Source organism: Spinacia oleracea, chromosome 2 (assembly GCF_020520425.1).
Source record: "Spinacia oleracea cultivar Varoflay chromosome 2, BTI_SOV_V1, whole genome shotgun sequence".
In the NCBI taxonomy this organism is placed as follows: domain Eukaryota; kingdom Viridiplantae; phylum Streptophyta; class Magnoliopsida; order Caryophyllales; family Amaranthaceae; genus Spinacia; species Spinacia oleracea.
Genome location: NC_079488.1, coordinates 5,909,545 through 5,927,457, shown reverse-complemented (window position 1 = coordinate 5,927,457; position 17,913 = coordinate 5,909,545). Strand labels below are relative to the sequence as shown.

Below are 17,913 nucleotides of genomic sequence, written 5' to 3'. Positions count from 1 at the left end.
GGATCCCTGGCATAACATGTAACATGCACTCTTAAGTAGGGGTGTAACCAAGCCGAGCCGAGTACTACCCACTCTAGCTTTCAACTGAGCTCAAAAATTTGTTCAATTTCTGTTCGTTTAAGAGATTTTGTGTTCATGAATGTCTTGTTTATTAATCGAGCGGAGTTCATATACGAGATTTTTCTTAAATGAGCGTTGCTCTTTAGAGTTTAACCATTTGAAATCAAAATTTGAAATGTGTACTAATTTTGCAACTTAAATTCTATTTTAAAAATACTTCTATGCTAATATGATTTCTATGTATAATATGTGTTATATATGGTAAATTTAATTATGAAAATGAATAGACGAGTTTGTTCATGAACATAAATAAACGAATTGTTCATGAACTAAAATGTACGAGCATACATATATTCATGTCCAAGTTCATTTATTAAACGAGCTACAAATTTTGTTCAATCTCTATTCATTTATTAAACAAGCGAACATGAACAAGCTCTAACCAAGCCCGAATTCGAGTAGTTTATTAAAAGTCTCGACCCATTTACACCCCTAAGTTTAAGTCTTAAATCACAATTCATGGAATGATAATTGTCATGCTGATAAAAAAGGAAGTGCCTTTCAGCCGATTCTCCATATCAAATTTTCATTTTTACTGACAAGATGCATCAAGCAATATGCTATACATAAGGTACACATTCAATTTAATACACAGCCTGAAATATGCTATACATAAGAAACTGTATACACTGATAATTTCCATTCATCCCAATTCCAGATCAATTCTCATCTTCAGACTCAGAACCGACGAAAGCACCATTTTCATCTCCACTGTCATATGTTTGCAAGTAGGCCTCTTCATCTTCATCCTAGAAATAAGGGAAGCGAACCGTTAATCAGCAAAATTATACTGACCAAACATAAAACATCCCTTGATAAAACAACATCCATTCCAGCACTAAAAACTCAATTCTAATTTCTGCAGCCCCAAAAATGTGCTTAATTGCCTATTACCTCCTGCGCTAAGGTACCGTTCTCTTCACCTGAATTTCACTTATATTATTACCCCTTATCTTATCTTATATTATCTTATCTGAACTGAACTTATATTATCTTATCTGAACTTATTAATCCTAACTTATATTATCTTATCTTATCTTATCTTATCTTTTGGTGAAGAGAACAAAGCATAACATTGTGTTTAGTTAGCAATTATTGAAGGAAGGGGGAGGAGAGGAAAAGGAGGGCATTTCATTTCCTTCAAAACCTTAACTTTTTTAGGATTTCATGTATCTAAAGGGAAAGAAAATAGATCCCTCCAATTCTCTTTCCTTCCTCATTTTCTATCTAAATAAAGGAAAATGGATAGCTCATTCTCCTTCCCTTCCCTCCAAATTCCCTCATCCAAACGCCGTATTAGTGAACAAACTATCCTACAATGTTTCCAAAAGCCTACAAATTAATAGCCCTATTAGTCTTACCTCTTCCATCTCGTCATCAGAAAGAATAGCAGTATCATCTAATTTCTTATAAAACGTTTTATCATCAATCTCTTTTCCGCTTTTCATATCTTCCTGCAGAAAATTAAAAAAAAAAGGAGGTCGGTCAACCTTGAAGTTTACGTCAAAGTTGCAACAAAACATGTGTAAAACAAACATGGATACATACTATTTCAGACTTCAGCAACTCCATTTGTTCTTGTAAACTTGAGATATGATGCTTCAATCCCTGTATGAGTTGTACAACAAATGTAAGAAGAACGATTTCATTATGTTAAATGATAATAAATAAACATATGTACCACCAGAGCTCACCTCACGTCTTTGCAGTTCGATTGACCGAGCTAATGCTTGCCTTCTTGTTAGTAAATTCCTAGGCCTCAATCGAACAGGTTGCCGATAGTTCTTTCCTCGATAAATGATGATTGCATACCCTTTAGTAGTTTTATCCATTGATACAAGCACACCACCAGTCTCTGCCTCTAAAGAAATCGCTACATGTTTTACTTGTGAAAAGTTTTTACCCTTCACAATTACCTTCACCAACTCCCTGAATTTCCAGTGCAGATGTATGTTCTCTATGGTACCATCAAAAACTTCTCGCCTCCCTGTAAAGAAGCAGCTTTTGTAATTAATTTTCTAGGATGCCAAAATCTATTTACATTATACTAAAACAGGCATCAGGAGCGACACATGTCACTTCCTAGTGCAGAATTTTCTCGCCAATACTTTTTTTCCTAAAAAAATCTCTACTTTATTTATTTTTTCATTTTTATTTACTGTTTTTGTATTAAAAAAAAATATTTGTTTATAGATTATGTAAATAATATATGCCACATACTAATAATTTGCTAAAAATGATTTTTGGTTACATTTTAGTCAAACCGTTCGTATTAGATGATTATAAATGAGTATGTTCACGATTTATTAATTACGGAGTATGCAATATTTTAGGGAGAGAAACATTTCAGTCAATAATTAGTCAAATAATTTTAGAATATCCGTGCATGCACGGGACCTAATATAGTAAGCCTAAAAACTGAGTTGACATGCTTACCCACAAGCAAGAAAGGCTTCATGCTTAGGCCAATTCTACGAAATACTAATCTCTCCTCATCTGTTATTGTTTCTAAATCTGAAGGGAGCTCTTCCGGCTCTAGATATCCCTGTACTTTTTCCAAAGCATTCTCAGCCTTCTTAAGCTTCTCATTTGCCTGCAGGAAATTTAGGAATAAAGAACGCGAGTCAGAAAGCATTTTTTAGGGTGCTTATTATGCATCCGAAACTGGGATGACTTATTTTGACTCATTGCACACAAAATAATTTCAGATAAGTTGAGTTTCTTTCTTTTTCCAGACATTTTCACACACAAATAAATTTATGTCAGAAAAATTAAGTTTCTTTTCCAGATAAATAAGTTCAGTTCAGTTCAGTTAAGATAAGTTCAATAAAGTTTAGATAAGTGCAGATAATAAGTCGAACAATAACTTACAATAGCTAACTTCTTTTTATGATACGCAACCAGTGAAGCACGTCTAGCCAGAGCTGAGTCTTTTATCATTTTCTCAACATCTTCATCGTTTAGCTGCTTTCCCCAACGAGAGGTTGCGGCAACAGTTTCTGCAAGAGTCCCAGCGACCATGGGAACCTTATTGTTTTTGGAGTTTGAATTAACCAAAGCTAATGAATTCCGCCGTTCTTCTTCTTCCTGATACTGATTCATTGTCAGCCTTTCCCGTTCTTTCAGTGATTCTGTTACAATTGGGGGCAAGAAGTCATTTCCTCGATAAAAGACTATGTACTCTTTATTTCTTGAGAGTAATGTCCCCCTAGTCAGTCTCTGCAATTTCAAATTGAAAGCGCTTGTTAGAAAAGATGGCAAATTATAGACCCTTGCATTATTGACAAAAGGAGATTAAACTATTAAAGCGTTAAAGAATGAAGATTTAAAACAATCAAAAGACCCAATAACAAAACCCATTCTTTAAGTTTTATGAAATGAACAACAGCTTTTCAACTTGACAGTTCTTGAGAATTTTAGTTAGAATTCTGAAAACTCAGCAAAGTCCTGTAGCGTTTTCTTCAATAGATAACGCATGTATAACTAACTTATATGTGAGGTAACCAGATATGATCTTGGAATATGTTACCCGGACTCTTCATTTTGTCTCAAATACCCGTGTCCGATCCTCGACACTCGGACATGGGTATGGACACTTCATTTTGGACCAAAAATCATGCAATTTTTTCACAAATAGCCGTGTCGGACACTTGGACACGTACCCGTGTCCAATATGGGTATCCGAGTCCGGGTAACATAGATCTTGGATGTACCAAATTCAATTTACTTGAAAAAAAAGAGTGGTTGCTCTGTTGCTTTTCAAAAGGAAATAATATCAAATTTATTCTCAACTTATCTGGAAATTCACCAAGAAAACAAACAAGGTGAGCCTTACCTTCAGCTCCCAAGCCATTCTCTCATTGGAAGTATTGAAGACACCACGTTTAATGGCAATTTTGGCAATAGCACTTTTCTCCCATAACTTTACCATAGCTGCAGCCAGACCTTGAAGTTCTCTGCTCCTCCCTACCACAATCAATCGAGGAAAAATCTGTGAGTCAGCAAAACTTTATAATCTAAACTGTTGTTACTAAAAGGCAAATTTGTCAAAAACTACCTTATAAAATTGTGCTTTTGTGAAACACTACCTTATAAAAACAAATGTTGCAATTAACTACTCCTTCCGTCCCAAAATTATGGTCCTGTTTTCTAAATCGGGCGTCCCAAAATTATAGTCTTGTTTCTAATGTTGGCTACTAAGGTCCCCACTTTCTCATGTACTATATTAATTAAGAATGTATTGAAAACCCCACCCATGTACTATATTCTACTTTCCTATGTACTATATTATTTTTCACATGCACTTTATTCCACTTTTCCATACAACTCAATCATCATTTGTACTTTATTCTACTTTTTCATGTACTATATTTCATTTTTCTTAAAACCCGTGTTTTTGGTCAAACGGGACTATAATTATGGGACGGAGGAGTACCTTATAAAAAATTTATGTCGAAATATACTACCTTTAGCCGAATTATGAACGTTGACTCAAAATTTTAAGGTTTACTTTACGATGCCTATCTCACGTGTCATTTAATCACCCATTTCCAATGAGATTCCACGTAAGATACACATAGTAAAGTCAAACCCGAAATTTTGATTTTACGTTCATAATCCAACCAAATGTAGGATCCTACGAAATAAATTTTTTATAAGGTAGTTAATTACAATATTTTGTTTTTATAAGGTAGTTTCTCGCAAAAAAAAACGACTTCATAAGGTAGTGTTTGACAAATTTGCCTTACGGAAAATGTTTCTGACATACCCAAAGCAAAATGTGGATGGGTGTTCCTTGAAATCCTACGAAACTCTGTTGTTTCTGCATCTTTTAAACAACGCCGAACACCATAAGGAAGAAGTCTGAATGGAGTTCTATATCCAGGAACCACTGCTGGAAGCAAGTCTGCATCAACAGGCAATGGAAGAGGGCCAGACCAGTCTACATACCGCGGGCCCAACTCATCCAATAGATTGTTGAGCTCACTCATCTCCATCGACTCTTTTTCAGACACTATCTTTTGAGGTCTCACCCCATCAGAAACACGTTTTCCTAAATCATGTGAAGCATCTACATCTACTTTCTTCTCTTCCTTATATGTTTGTACACAATCTAGTTTGTAGGTTAATCCCCTGAATAGCACTACCGAACTACCTGATCTCCATATCACCAAGCCTCCCGTTCTTCTCTAGCAAACGGTATGAAGAACATAGCTTAGATTCATATAATCAAATACAAGAAAAGCCTAAAGCAACTACACTTCGCACATTAAAAAGTGAAGCATGCGTATACAACCTATTCAAAATGAAAACATTAATTTGAAACATACACATATCACCAAGCCTCTAGTATTACTCTAGCAAATGATATGAAAAACATATCTTAGATTCATATACTCAAATACGCGAAATCCTAAAGAAACTAGACTTCACACGTTAAAAAATGAAGCATGAGTATACAACCTATTCCAAAAATGAAAACATCTATTTGAAACATATACATACAAAAAACTACATCCAAAGATTATCATATCAGTCTAGTTTGTAAGTTAATCTCCTGAATAGCACTACCGAACTACCTGATCTCCATATCACCAAGCCTCTCGTTTTACTGTAACAAATGATATGAACAACATAACTTAGATTCATATACTCGAATACACGAAATCCTCAAGCAACTACACTTCACACATTCAAAAAAGAAGCATGATTGTAAACCTATTCAAAATGAAAACATCCATTCGAAACATATACATACAAAAAAGTGAAAAACTACATCCAAAGATTATCATGTATTAGTCAATAAACAAGAAGCATGATTATACAACCTATTCAAAATGAAAACATTCATTTGAAACATATACATTAAAAAAAAAGCTAAAAAACCATAAAACCACATCCAAAGATTATGTTATATATAGTCAACAAACATGAATCAGAACACAGGATTCAAGCAAAATGATACAGGAAGAGCATTCTGACCTCAAGAGCATCATGAATCCTCTTCATATTATACGTGGATGGCCCCTCGAATTTCATCTTCACCACTTCATCAATCTTCCATTTCTCATGAATGGCATCCACCAAGGCTTGTGTAACACCTGCTTCCCCAACTTTTATCCTCTCTTTCATCCTCAATGCTACATTCCTCAATCTCGTAAGCTCATATTCCGGGATTGATTTCTCCGCTACCTCGGTCTTGCTCTTCTTCTGCCTATCTTCACCAACTTCATCCAATTCAGTTTGTGATACCCATGGCAACCTATCTGTATTCTTCCCTTTAGCAAAATTCTCACTAACATCCTCCTTAACCTTCCGAAAATCGCCACCATCAACATCATCAAATTTTCTGCTAGATAATGCCACTCCATTACTCCTGTCTGTATTCTTCCCTTTAACAAAATTCTCACTAACATCCTTAACCTTCCGAAAATCGCCACCATCAATTTTTCTGCTGGATAATGCCACTTCACTACTCCTGTATTTTTGCACTCTAACATCAACCTTTTTCTCAACATTATCCTTATCTAATTTTTTCACCAATTCAGCACTAACTAACTTAGGTTTTGTCAATTTCTTGTTCTCAGCAAATGGAGATGAAATCAAAACATTAGCAAAATCAGAACTAACAGGATTACTAACTGTTTTGCTTAAATTTTGATCCAATTTTCTACCGAAATCAGAAATGGGTTCTTCAATTTTGCTACCATGAATCAAATTAACAGAAAATTTGGGAGTTTCAACCCCAGAAGTTAAATCTACCTCCTTGTGAATTTCCACCATTTTTGATGCTGAAATTGAAGGTGGGTCTTCTTCTTCTTCTTCTTCCTGTTGTTGCTGAAGCTGCCATGGAAATTTCTGGGTTTGAGTAATGGGTTTGACAGACCATTTATCACGAATTTGTTCGTAGAAACTTGGTTTTGGCCTCCTTTTCTTCTTCCGAACCTCAAAATTGGTGTTGGGAAGTTGGGATTTCTGGGTTTCTGTTTGGATAGTGTTGTTCTGTGAACAACAAAGTCTGAATTTGAGAGGTTTCAGAAGAGGGAGGAAATGGGTGTGAAGATTTGGAGAGAGAGAAAAGGAAGAAGAAGAAGAAGAAGTGGGGTTTAAGAGAGGGTGATAAGAATATTGGTGTGACCCTGGAATTGCCATAACCGATTATCACCGGAGCATGGTGTTTCCAGTTTTTTTCAAGAGGATGAGGGCTGTCAAATCGGGTTTTTGGTCGGTACGGGTCGGGTATTAACGGTTTGGATTAGTTGGATAATGTTTTGTGTTAGATTATTCTTTCATGTAGATTGAATGTTTTCAATTTTTTTTTCTAGTTCAATTCGATTTTATCGAATGGGCGATTAGATTGGGTCAGTTTTTGACAGCCCTCATGTTACATGTATCTGGGTGTACGGTGCACCCTCACATACTTTCTCCTTATATGCGAGGAAAAAATAGGGTAGAGACCATTAATGGGCACAAAAATACCCCTCGGGGTGCACGGTGCATCCGGTCCCGGTTTATGATCTGCGCTTCAATGGTTGACCGAAGTTTTTGGTGTACTTAGTACTTTCAGAGTTTCAGCTATGAGTCGCATGGAGCATGATGTTGTTCAGAACATTTCAAGAGAGTCGATCACTGCCAAAACCACGTGTTTTGGTGTCGTGTTATGTTTATGTTTAAGCATAATTTCACTCAATTTAGTGTATTTTTTCGTATCGGGTCATGTTGTGGTTATAAAAAAAAATAATTGAGCATTCCAAGACCCTAGACTTCATGTTGGTGTGCGTAGTACTGTATCGTGTTGGGTCATGTCAGTACAGGTGCGTCGTCATTTCTTACCTATCATAACTCTTCTTTGTCCGTCTCACAACTTCACACTCTCCTTGCAATACAACCTTACTCTTTCTTGTCCCATCAACTATTAAATTATTTCCCTTTCTGCTGGTAAATTGCACTACTCCCTCTGTTTCCGAAAAGATGTATCAGTTTGACTTTAATGTTTGACAACGCACAATTTTAATCAATAATTTATCTACTCCGTATTAACAAAAGTTTAAACAAAGTTGATATCATTAAAATATTAATTGGGAAAATTTCAACAATATACTTCGTATTACATTGTGGATTCTTCTATGAGTCCATCCTCCCAATGAAAACTCTATACATTTCCCCATAATTCTTTGTTTTCCATAAGATTTCTGCCACTTTTGGCTCAAAGAATATGCATACAGCTATGGTGAGCAAAAATTGATCCGGTCCGAAAAAATTGATCGGACCGGACCAAAGGCAATCGATCCGGTCTTCAGGTTGAAAAATATCTAATTTCGGTCATAGGTCCGGTCCGGTACAAGGTCCGGTCCAAAACCCGATTTTGGACCGGACCGATATTTTCTTAATAAAATATAATTAAACTATTCAAAAATTTAATTCTCCCCTATACTATGTTGTAAATATTACCATATTGTGATATATTTTATTTTATCTTACAAAAAAGGCGTAAATAATTTCTTTTTTTATATATTTTTTCTCTTTTACCATAATTTGTAGAAAAAATAAAAAATATATAGAAATAGGCCTACAACCAGTCCAAACTGGTCCGGTCTGGTCCGAGTTTGGACTGATGAACACCCCTACATGCAGCTTTCTTCTTTTAATTCACAACAACCAACTTTGCCCCTTCTTGGTTTTTCTCTTTTACAAATACTTGGTGTTTTGTCCATTTGATGTCCATTTGTTATTCGACGTTCGCATATATTACAAAATACCCTCAATAATTAGGGAAAGTACTATCGCATATATTACAAAATACGGATTTTTCATGAAATACCCCCGAATTTTGGCGAAATTCACCAAATGCCCCTCGACTTTCAGAAATACACCAAATGCCCCTCACAAATGACTTAATACACCAAATACCCATAATGACGTCACATCACCATAAAAACCAATTATGATCTAATTAACCTATTAATCCCCTAATTAACGCACTAATCTATTAATTAACCCACCCATTACCCATACCCTCTAATTGACCCATATTTTTTTTTCTTTTCTCACTCCCTGTTCCTCTATCCCTTTCTTCCATGGAAGGCGCCATCTTGCTGCCTCCAGCACCCCACCCACCACCTTCTCATTCCTCCATTCTTACCCCCAAAATAGTAATCCGACCACCACAAAAATAATTCGACCACCATTACACTCCCCAATTGCATCCCCCAATTTCGGTGATTTCTAGATCCCACCTCAAACCAATGGCGTCACTTCCACCTCCACAACCGACTACGTATGCGCTGATTTCTTCTTCAATCCGTTACCCCCTGAATCCTAACTCAAGAATAATGAATTCTCCAATTGGGCCCAACCCACTTCAGACCTATCTTCAATTCGGGTTCTGTTCCTGAAAATATCTCCGAAGCCTACGATTAGAGCTTTGCTGCTATCCTTGTTCGGCAAAGTCGAAGAAGAAGATGGAAGAAATAATATTAGTGATAACAATCTCACCAAAATGGAATTATGAATTTAATGTTTTTAGCTTGAATTTTAATGGGGTTGGTTCAGATTTGATTGTGCTAGTAATAATAACGGGCACAACTCACACTAAATTGAGGGTGTTGTAAAAAAAGTAGGAGAGAGAATTAGCTAGGGGGCTGGTTTTTTCCCCATGTGATTCTTGATTGCTATGGGTGAGGAGGGAGGAGGTAGAAGGGAGGAAGTGTGGTGTGAGGTAAGCGACGATGCAGTGGTTGGTCGATGACTCGATCGGGGTTTGGTGTAAGAAATTGGAGCGAAAGAGAGAGATTAGTGGTACGGTGCTGGTGCGTTGGTGGTGGCCGGTGGCCGAATTGTGGTTGGAAGAAGTTGGAGGTGGCTTCCATGGAAGCCAGGGAGATAGAAAGAAAAGAGAAGAGTAAATGGGTTAATTAGATAATAATTGGTTGATTATGGTGATGATGACGTCATTATGGGTATTTGGTGTATTTTGTCATTTGTGAGGGGCATTTGGTGTATTTCTGAAAGTCGAAGGGCATTTGGTGAATTTCGCCAAAATTCGGGGGTATTTCATGAAAAATCCGTACAAAATACCCTCAATAATCAGGGAAAGTACTATTTTACCCTTATAACATAAAACCCTTACATCTCACGCATCTTCCCACCATCTTCATCTTCATCCGAGCAGCCAATTACCGACCATCACCATCATCCAGTAGCCATTGTATGGTAGCACCACCATCATCACCCTCACAACCATCCCCCTCGCCTCCTCTCACCCGTTTTGCACAGCTTTTCCGTGGCGACCATGGTGGTACCACGGAGCTTTTCCACAGCAACCATTGTAACAGCAGCAGTGGTATAAGTCTGACAGTTTTTGAAACTTTTGCAGAAGCAAGTTCAAAGCATAATACAGAAATACTAGCACAGAAGAACAATAAGTGCTTTCTACAATCACTTCAAATATGCTTCAGACTAGGGACAAAAGCAAGTACAATTTTGATTAATTGATAGACAGATATGTATGCAAATCATCAAACCAATTGCAGTTTAATTTAGGTGACAAGACATATCATCTTGCAAAGAAAGATACTGGAAATTGGATGAAAACCAACAGCAGCACCAAAACCTCAACCCCGAAAAACAAAGGATAGAAAATTTCCATCTTCATCTATTTTCTTGCAGCAAGGTCAGCAAATCAGCAATGTAGTTCTCTCAATTGATAAAACATCAGCAAAATACTTGATGAAACTACAAAAATTTAGACGACGTTGCGAGGCACTTCTAGATCTCCTCCTCTTCAAATGGATCTCGTTCAGGGAAGTCTCCCACCTGGAAAACGAAGGGCTCGTAATAAGTTCATAACATAGAGTGGCAATTCGACATCCAAGGGGGGTGAAAGTAAAAATCCAAGTATTTTCTTGTACTACCAACCAGAAAGTTCATCGATTAATATAATAGCCTATGTTACCCGGACTCGGATATCCATGCCAGACACAGATACGTGTCCAAGTGTCCGACACGGCAATTAAAACTGCATGATTTTAAAACTGCATGATTTTGGTCCAAAATGATGTGTCCATATCCATGTCCGAGTGTCGAGGATCCAACACGGGTATTTGAGGTAAAATGAAGAGTCGAGGTTAAATAGATAATAACAACCAAAGTGGGACACTCACGAAGGTATTTATTAAGGGAATAGAAGAGAAATGCTCAAACTCTAACTAAATAAGCTCGTTGGTACTCGCGATCGCAGCAAATTCTTATCCACATTAACAAAGGTTTTAACTAATTTAACCAGCACTGCAGACTTTCAAGCAGAACATTCCCACAGAGCTATAAAGGCATCATTTAAGAACAGCTGTTGTGTACTTTTAGGGCATGTTTGGTATAAATTTATGAAAGGAAATGGAGAGGTAGCAAATAAGAAGGGTAAAAAGGATTCACTTGTAACAAATTGGGATTGAAGAGGGTAACACTTTTGTTACCATAGGTTTGGGAGGGGTAACAAATGGTTGTAATGGTTACCCATAGGAAATGCATTGTGTTAAGTTGTTAACACGCCTCTCATACCAAACATTAGCTAATAAAAATAGTTAAGTGATTCCGTTTTGTTGAAGAATGAAGGGCATTGATCACAGATGATCACAATCAGTATACTCATTCCTCCCTAGATATTATTTAGATATTTAAGCAATATGCTAGCTGTTAAAGTTTTGTCTTGTGTGTGACCATTGTAAATGATGTCACTAATCATTATGTGGTAGAATAATAAAATGTATGGATGGGATTGATTGTAGGTTAATAGTACAGAGAAGGTACTATATATTTTGTAAGAGAATAGGCTGTTAATTTTACGTTTTTGGTTGAATGAATCTGACTGCCTCGTTCTCTCATTTTGTGCAAATAATTGCTGCTGTATTTTTGCTCTTCACGTTTCCATCACTTAAAAACTCTATAAAACAATGCTCTTAGTTCATGAAAGAAACATCTTATGTGAAAAAAGACATGACACAACATCTTATACACGAGTTTTCTGCTCCCAATTTCATGGACTCATACTACAAACAAATTTTACTTATTTAAATTGAGTACGTTGACAAGGATGGGAGTCAATCAGTCACAGACTCATGTGACAGCTAACTCATTTATCTCAATCAAACAAGTAATCAACATGAAATGATGACTAAAAGATTCAATAAAAAATTAAGTAAAAATCAGTTTTCATCAACAGAAATCAATAACTATAAAACATACACAACGATCAATAAAAATAAGTTTAAAATGTAAAAAGCAGTTTTAATCAGTAAAAATAAGTCTAAATACGTAAAAATCAGTTTTAATACGGAAGATGAATATTACTCCCTCTGTTTCTTTTTGTTTGTTACGTTTGGACTTTCGCACGTTTATTAACGTATAATAAAGATTCTTTTTCTTTTTTATTAAAAAAATAAACCCAAATAAAACCTCAATCCACTAATCATTACAACAACAAATAAGATTGTTTTATTCATCAAAATGAACCAATAATGGAAAAGCACAACGATTGCTATAACTTGACATACTTGGGAAATTACAAAGATATTTAATGAGTTGAAAAAATTGGACCAATTAAAATTAAAAGATGGCACAAAAAATGATAGTATAGTAAGTTTATAAAAGGAAAGATTATCCCACGTAACAAACATTATGAAACACCCTAAATAGAATACGTAACAAACAAAAAGAAACGGAGGGAGTAGTCTTTTCCAATGAAATGAAAGGAAATATTCCCGACTTAGACAAATGTAATTGTGAACCAACCTGTACTTTGTCCGGTCTAACCATCGCACCATGAAGTGGTGGACAATTGAAGTAGCGTCTTCCTTTTACCCTGCAACATGAAAAACTGGAATGAATAATCTAAACATACTTCAGTTTTTGCTGTATGCAGTCCTAAAACATGTATACTCCATAATAGCTTGTCAACTTCAAATAGTCCAGATAACATCTTAGACCATGCAATGGCAAAGCAACATTAGCATACAGTAAAATTCAAGTGAAGAACAAAAGGACAACAAGTCTTGTGGTTGGTAAGACCATCAGAAAGTTTCCATGTGATTAAATTAAGGGAATCGGTTCACATACAATCCATCATGCTTCCCCAGTGGTTCATCATATTGAACTCCAACCCAGAAACCAGGGCCTAGATTTTCTGCTTGGCCAACATATTTCACAACACCACGTTTGTCTCCTGGTTTAATTTGACATCTATCTCCCACCTGAAACAAAATAAGAAGTTATAGGTCGACAGAATCTGTGTATATACAATACTAAAGTGGAAATCACTAAATCAGATCCCCTCCCCCTATATTTCCTCCTAAACATAATAAAAGCTAGACTAGTTAAATGGCTGCCTTGAAATTGTATGCATGAAACGTGTTGAACAACTAATTAATTACCAAAACTGTATTTTCCAATGCAAAGAATTTATTGATTAATATCTTGAAAATTACTTTAATATAGACATGCTTGTTTTTCCCCCATATATATATATAAGGAGGTGTTCTCACCATAAGAAGTGTTCTCACCATAAGAATTTATTGATTAATATTTTGAAAATTACTTCAAAAGTGTTCTCACCATAAGAAGTGTTCTTACATAAGGAGGTGTTCTCACCGGATTATATATATATATATATATATATAGGGGAGGGATCCGGTGAGAACACCTCCTTATGTAAGAACACTTCTTATGGTGAGAACACTTTTACACTCTCTATGTTCTATATTTATTCAACAATGTTCTAAATTTTCGAATTCATGTTCTAAATTTATTCAACGATGTTCTAGATTAATTCAAGCATGTTCTAAAATTATTCAACCATGTTCTAAATTTTTAACCTCATGTTCTAGATTAATTCAAGCATGTTCTAAAATTATTCAACCATGTTCTAAATTTGTAAGCTCATGTTCTAAATTTATTTAAGCATGTTCTAAATTTATTCAAGCATGTTCTAAATTTATTCAAACATGTTCTAAATTTATTCAACGATGTTCTAAGTTTTCAAACTCATGTTCTAAATTTATTCAACCATATTCTGAACTTATTCAACCATGTTCTAAACTTATTTAACCATGTTCTAAATTTATTCAACCATGTTCTAAATTTTCAAACTCATGTTCTAAATTTTTAACCTCATGTTCCAGATTAATTCAAGCATGTTCTAAAAGTATTCAACCATGTTCTAAATTTGTAAGCTCATGTTCTAAATTTATTCAAGCATGTTCTAAATTTTTTTTAACGATGTTCTAAATTTGTTCAACCATGTTCTAAATTTGTTCAACCATGTTCTAAATTTGTAAGCTCATGTTCTAAATTTATTCAAGCATGTTCTAAATTTATTCAAGCATGTTCAAAATTTATTTAACGATGTTCTAAATTTGTTCAACCATGTTCTAAATTTGTTCAACCATGTTCTAAATTTGTAAGCTCATGTTCTAAAATTATTCAATCATGTTCTAAAATTGTAAGCTCATGTTCTAAATTTATTCAAGCATGTTCTAAATTTATTCAAGCATGTTCTAAATATATCCAAGCATGTTCGAATATTTGCATTTTTCAAGATCCAAATACATTTTCCGGAAATGTCTCTTAACCGCAAACAACCAGCAAACCTAGTCCTTCCATTTAGCCACGAAAACTGAATCTCGTAACCTCAGATCAGTTCAGCCACGAAATCACAAAAAATTCGAACAATCAATTGAGAATGCCGATTGAAAAATCGATTTCGAACAATCGATTAAAATTTCCACCGCGAGCAGCGATTCGATTTAATATTTTCGATTGCAATTGATTTCGAATTGAGAAGTGCTGATTGAAATTGATTTCGAATTGGAGGAGAAAGGAGGAGGATTGAACAAACTTACCGAAATTGCTCATGGAAATCGATTTCGATTTCGAACACCAGCGATTGAAACGATTCATGATTCACGAACCATGACCATAACCACCGGCGATTTAAATTACTGCAGCGGCGGAAGGCGAGCAGCGGCTGTTGGTGGTGGTGTTCTGGTTCGATTTCGCGGCCACCAGAAACACCGCTGCCACCGGCGATTATATTTGCAGCAAGCAGCTAGTGGCGGCGAGCGGAGATCGGAGAGCCGGATGTTGATGGTTGCTACGAGCGGTGGCCGGATGTGGTGGTGTTCGAAAAGAGAAGAGAGAGAGAGGAATAGAAGAGAGAGAACAACCGCCGCCACAACCGCGAGATACGAGCGGCGACAGGCGAGCGGCGATCGGCGTCCGGCGAACGACGAGCAGTGACCGGCGAGCAGCGGACTGAGCAGTGAGAGAAGCGTTCGAAAGGAGAGAGAGAAAGGGGAATCGAAGAGAGAGAAATAGGGCTGGAAATAATGAAAAAAAATGGTTAAAAAATAATTATATTGGGATATTTGTTCATAATAATTACGAAAATGCCATTATTAAAAAGTGTTCTCACCGTAAAGAAGTGTTCTCACCGTAAATAAGTGTTCTAACGAGAGCTTTCCTCTATATATATATATATATATATATATATATATATATATATATATATATATATATATATATAATATTAATTTAAAAAATATTACCTTTACGTGGTACTCTAGAAGCATAGTCTAACACACTGGACATAAATACTAATTAAATAAATAAACGACGAAACAGAGATATAAAGCTTTAAACCAGCTAGTCTTAATTGCAAATTAGTTAGTATCTTAAGTTTTCAAGCATGACACAATACGACAGAAGCATACTGCTAAAAGCCCTTTGTATAATGATAAAGTCTTAAGTGCAAATTAGCTAGTACTCCGTATCTTAAGTTTTCAAGCATGACATAATACCACAGAGGCATACTGCTAAAAGCCCTTTGTATAATGATAAAATGAAGAAGCAACAGGTCATGGATGACATGATCATAAAGGAAAAGCGCCCAAAGTTTTCTAGTCAAGTATAAAACTTTGGTTTTCTGAATTTTGATTAAGTAGCTAGAATGGGATACATAGCAAAGCAACAATACTCAACCATAACCATATCAAAGTTTAATTTATAAACTCAATGCGCCTTAGAACTTCCATCCAGCAGTTTATAAATATTCCTTTAAAAGCCACTTAAAAAATCCTCTCTAGGAAACACTCTCTGCAAAAATAGCGCAAGAAATATACCTTCTCAAGAATCTCAACAAATATGCAATATGAACTAAAATTTCTTCATGAAAATAGAAAACAGAAAAAGTTTAGAAAAGTTGATCGAGATTTCCAGTTCATATAAGGAACAAATAGGTGGATTGAACAAAAGGTTAGGACTGAAGTTCATGTGAATTGACTGGATGGCCATACTACAAAGCCATTTCTTTTTGTTTGTTTCTTTTATTTTTTATTATTCCTATACCCTGGAAATTTTCTTGATATATACATGATTTTTTGAACAAGATTCCAAGGAAAACATGAAAAGTTAGGATATTAGATGACAATGATCTAGATAAAAAGGAAGGTAAGACAATGTTAATTAGCATCCTACATAAGGTATTGGAGTATTTTCCTGCAGTCAGGACTTGGGAAAGAAAGTAGCTGGGATGGTACATCCGTACACAGAAAGGACTAACATATGTAACTATGACTACGCATATCACCACTACGGATTATCTTGAATCCATTTGATTCTAATAAGAACTAGAACTGAGGGAACCATATATCCTCCAAACAGAGAACCGGCAAAGAACGAAATATTGCAACATAAAGCAATGCAGTTAAGCACCAAATTATGATCAAGAGCGAACATCAGGAAATGAACAAAGCATATATCATCATAATTCCAAATACCTAGTGAGCAAACAGTGAGAAATTGAACACCCTTACATTATTTTGATGATGCAATACAATTAAGGGATATGTAAACCACAGAAAAGCTTAAGGGAATTTCAGATTTTCTATCGGGAAGCTAAATTCTCCTTTCATTATATTTTTACTGAGGTTGACAAAGAAAAACTATCTAACCATTCCACTGTCTAACCCGCAGGCTCATGGACCACCCTCTGCTTTAACCCTTAAACAGTTGTTTATAAGCCAAACAACAAACATGAACAAGAACAAGCTATTACATATTTACATGATATGATAGCACCCAGGTATGAAGGGTTGCAACAGCCCGTACACATCCGACAGGCTGGAGAAGTGTGCTATGAAGTATGAACAGTAAAGAAGAATATAACTAACCTTGATGTTAGCACAAAGATCTTCCATGTAATTGTCAGGCAACTGCATAGCAGAAAAAGCCATGAATTTCAATGACCAAAGTATTGTAATCACAATTTGTCAAGTATCTGTACAATTTTCGAATTCATGGTAAGATATAGGTTCCACAAACACAGAAGAACAGGTTGTAGTGCACGATGACACATAGCAATTAGCAAAATTTTCAAGGTTTACCTTATTACTAGCACCTGGAGGATTTTGAACAGCTAACTTTTCCTTAAATTTTCTGAAAGTACCTAAAATAACATCAAATCAATAAAATTAAGTATTCTTTTGATATCTCAGCTAAATTTGCACTCTTGTTGCAGGGAAACAGGGGGGGCGGGTGGGGGGGGGGGGGGGGGCGTAAAGGGGATACTGGTACTTGTTTGGGCTGCAAATTTGTAAAGAAAAATGCATAGTGTCTGATGGTTCTCTTGTCACCCCACATCCAAACATTATGGGGAATTTTCTTCCTTGACGATGGTTTACTCCAGTCACCCCAAAGTATATTTTGGTCAAATTAGAAACATCATCCCTTAATTATGTGATGCTT

The 17,913-nt window shown here is 35.7% G+C and overlaps 2 protein-coding genes across 4 annotated transcripts in view; both read right to left on the bottom strand.

The window, feature by feature from the left end:
• Positions 1–582: 582 nt before the first annotated feature.
• LOC110803170 (CRM-domain containing factor CFM3, chloroplastic/mitochondrial) lies at positions 583–7,331 on the bottom strand. The gene is made up of 9 exons (XM_022008652.2): positions 6,103–7,331; positions 4,889–5,309; positions 3,956–4,086; positions 2,992–3,339; positions 2,557–2,713; positions 1,815–2,107; positions 1,669–1,728; positions 1,482–1,574; positions 583–869 (listed from the first exon to the last, which is right to left on the bottom strand). Exons 1-9 carry the CDS (start codon positions 7,270–7,272, stop codon positions 780–782), a joined length of 2,763 nt encoding a protein of 920 aa, XP_021864344.1. The 5' UTR covers positions 7,273–7,331; the 3' UTR covers positions 583–779.
• Positions 7,332–10,548: 3,217 nt separating this feature from the next.
• Positions 10,549–17,913, bottom strand: part of LOC110803187 (tubulin-folding cofactor B) — a 35,959-nt gene continuing 28,594 nt past the window's right edge. For all 3 annotated transcript variants that reach the window (XM_022008674.2, XM_022008675.2, XM_022008676.2), the window contains 5 exons: positions 17,553–17,614; positions 17,340–17,381; positions 13,231–13,364; positions 12,907–12,976; positions 10,549–10,935 (listed from right to left, as the gene is read on the bottom strand). In XM_022008674.2, coding sequence (XP_021864366.1) covers positions 10,888–10,935; positions 12,907–12,976; positions 13,231–13,364; positions 17,340–17,381; positions 17,553–17,614 — 356 coding nt within the window. In that variant the 3' untranslated portion in view covers positions 10,549–10,887. The remainder of the gene's footprint in view (positions 10,936–12,906; positions 12,977–13,230; positions 13,365–17,339; positions 17,382–17,552; positions 17,615–17,913) is intronic.

Excerpts from the sequence above, each read along its gene's own strand:
- LOC110803170 (XM_022008652.2), bottom strand. The coding sequence starts at position 7,272 with ATGGCAATTCCAGGGTCACACCAATATTCTTATCACCCTCTCTTAAAC. Across the intron at positions 4,087-4,888 it reads CCATCCACATTTTGCTTTGG|GGAGGAGCAGAGAACTTCAA; the intron begins GTATGTCAGAAA and ends TGATTGTGGTAG. Across the intron at positions 2,108-2,556 it reads GAAGCCTTTCTTGCTTGTGG|GGAGGCGAGAAGTTTTTGAT; the intron begins GTAAGCATGTCA and ends GCTTCTTTACAG.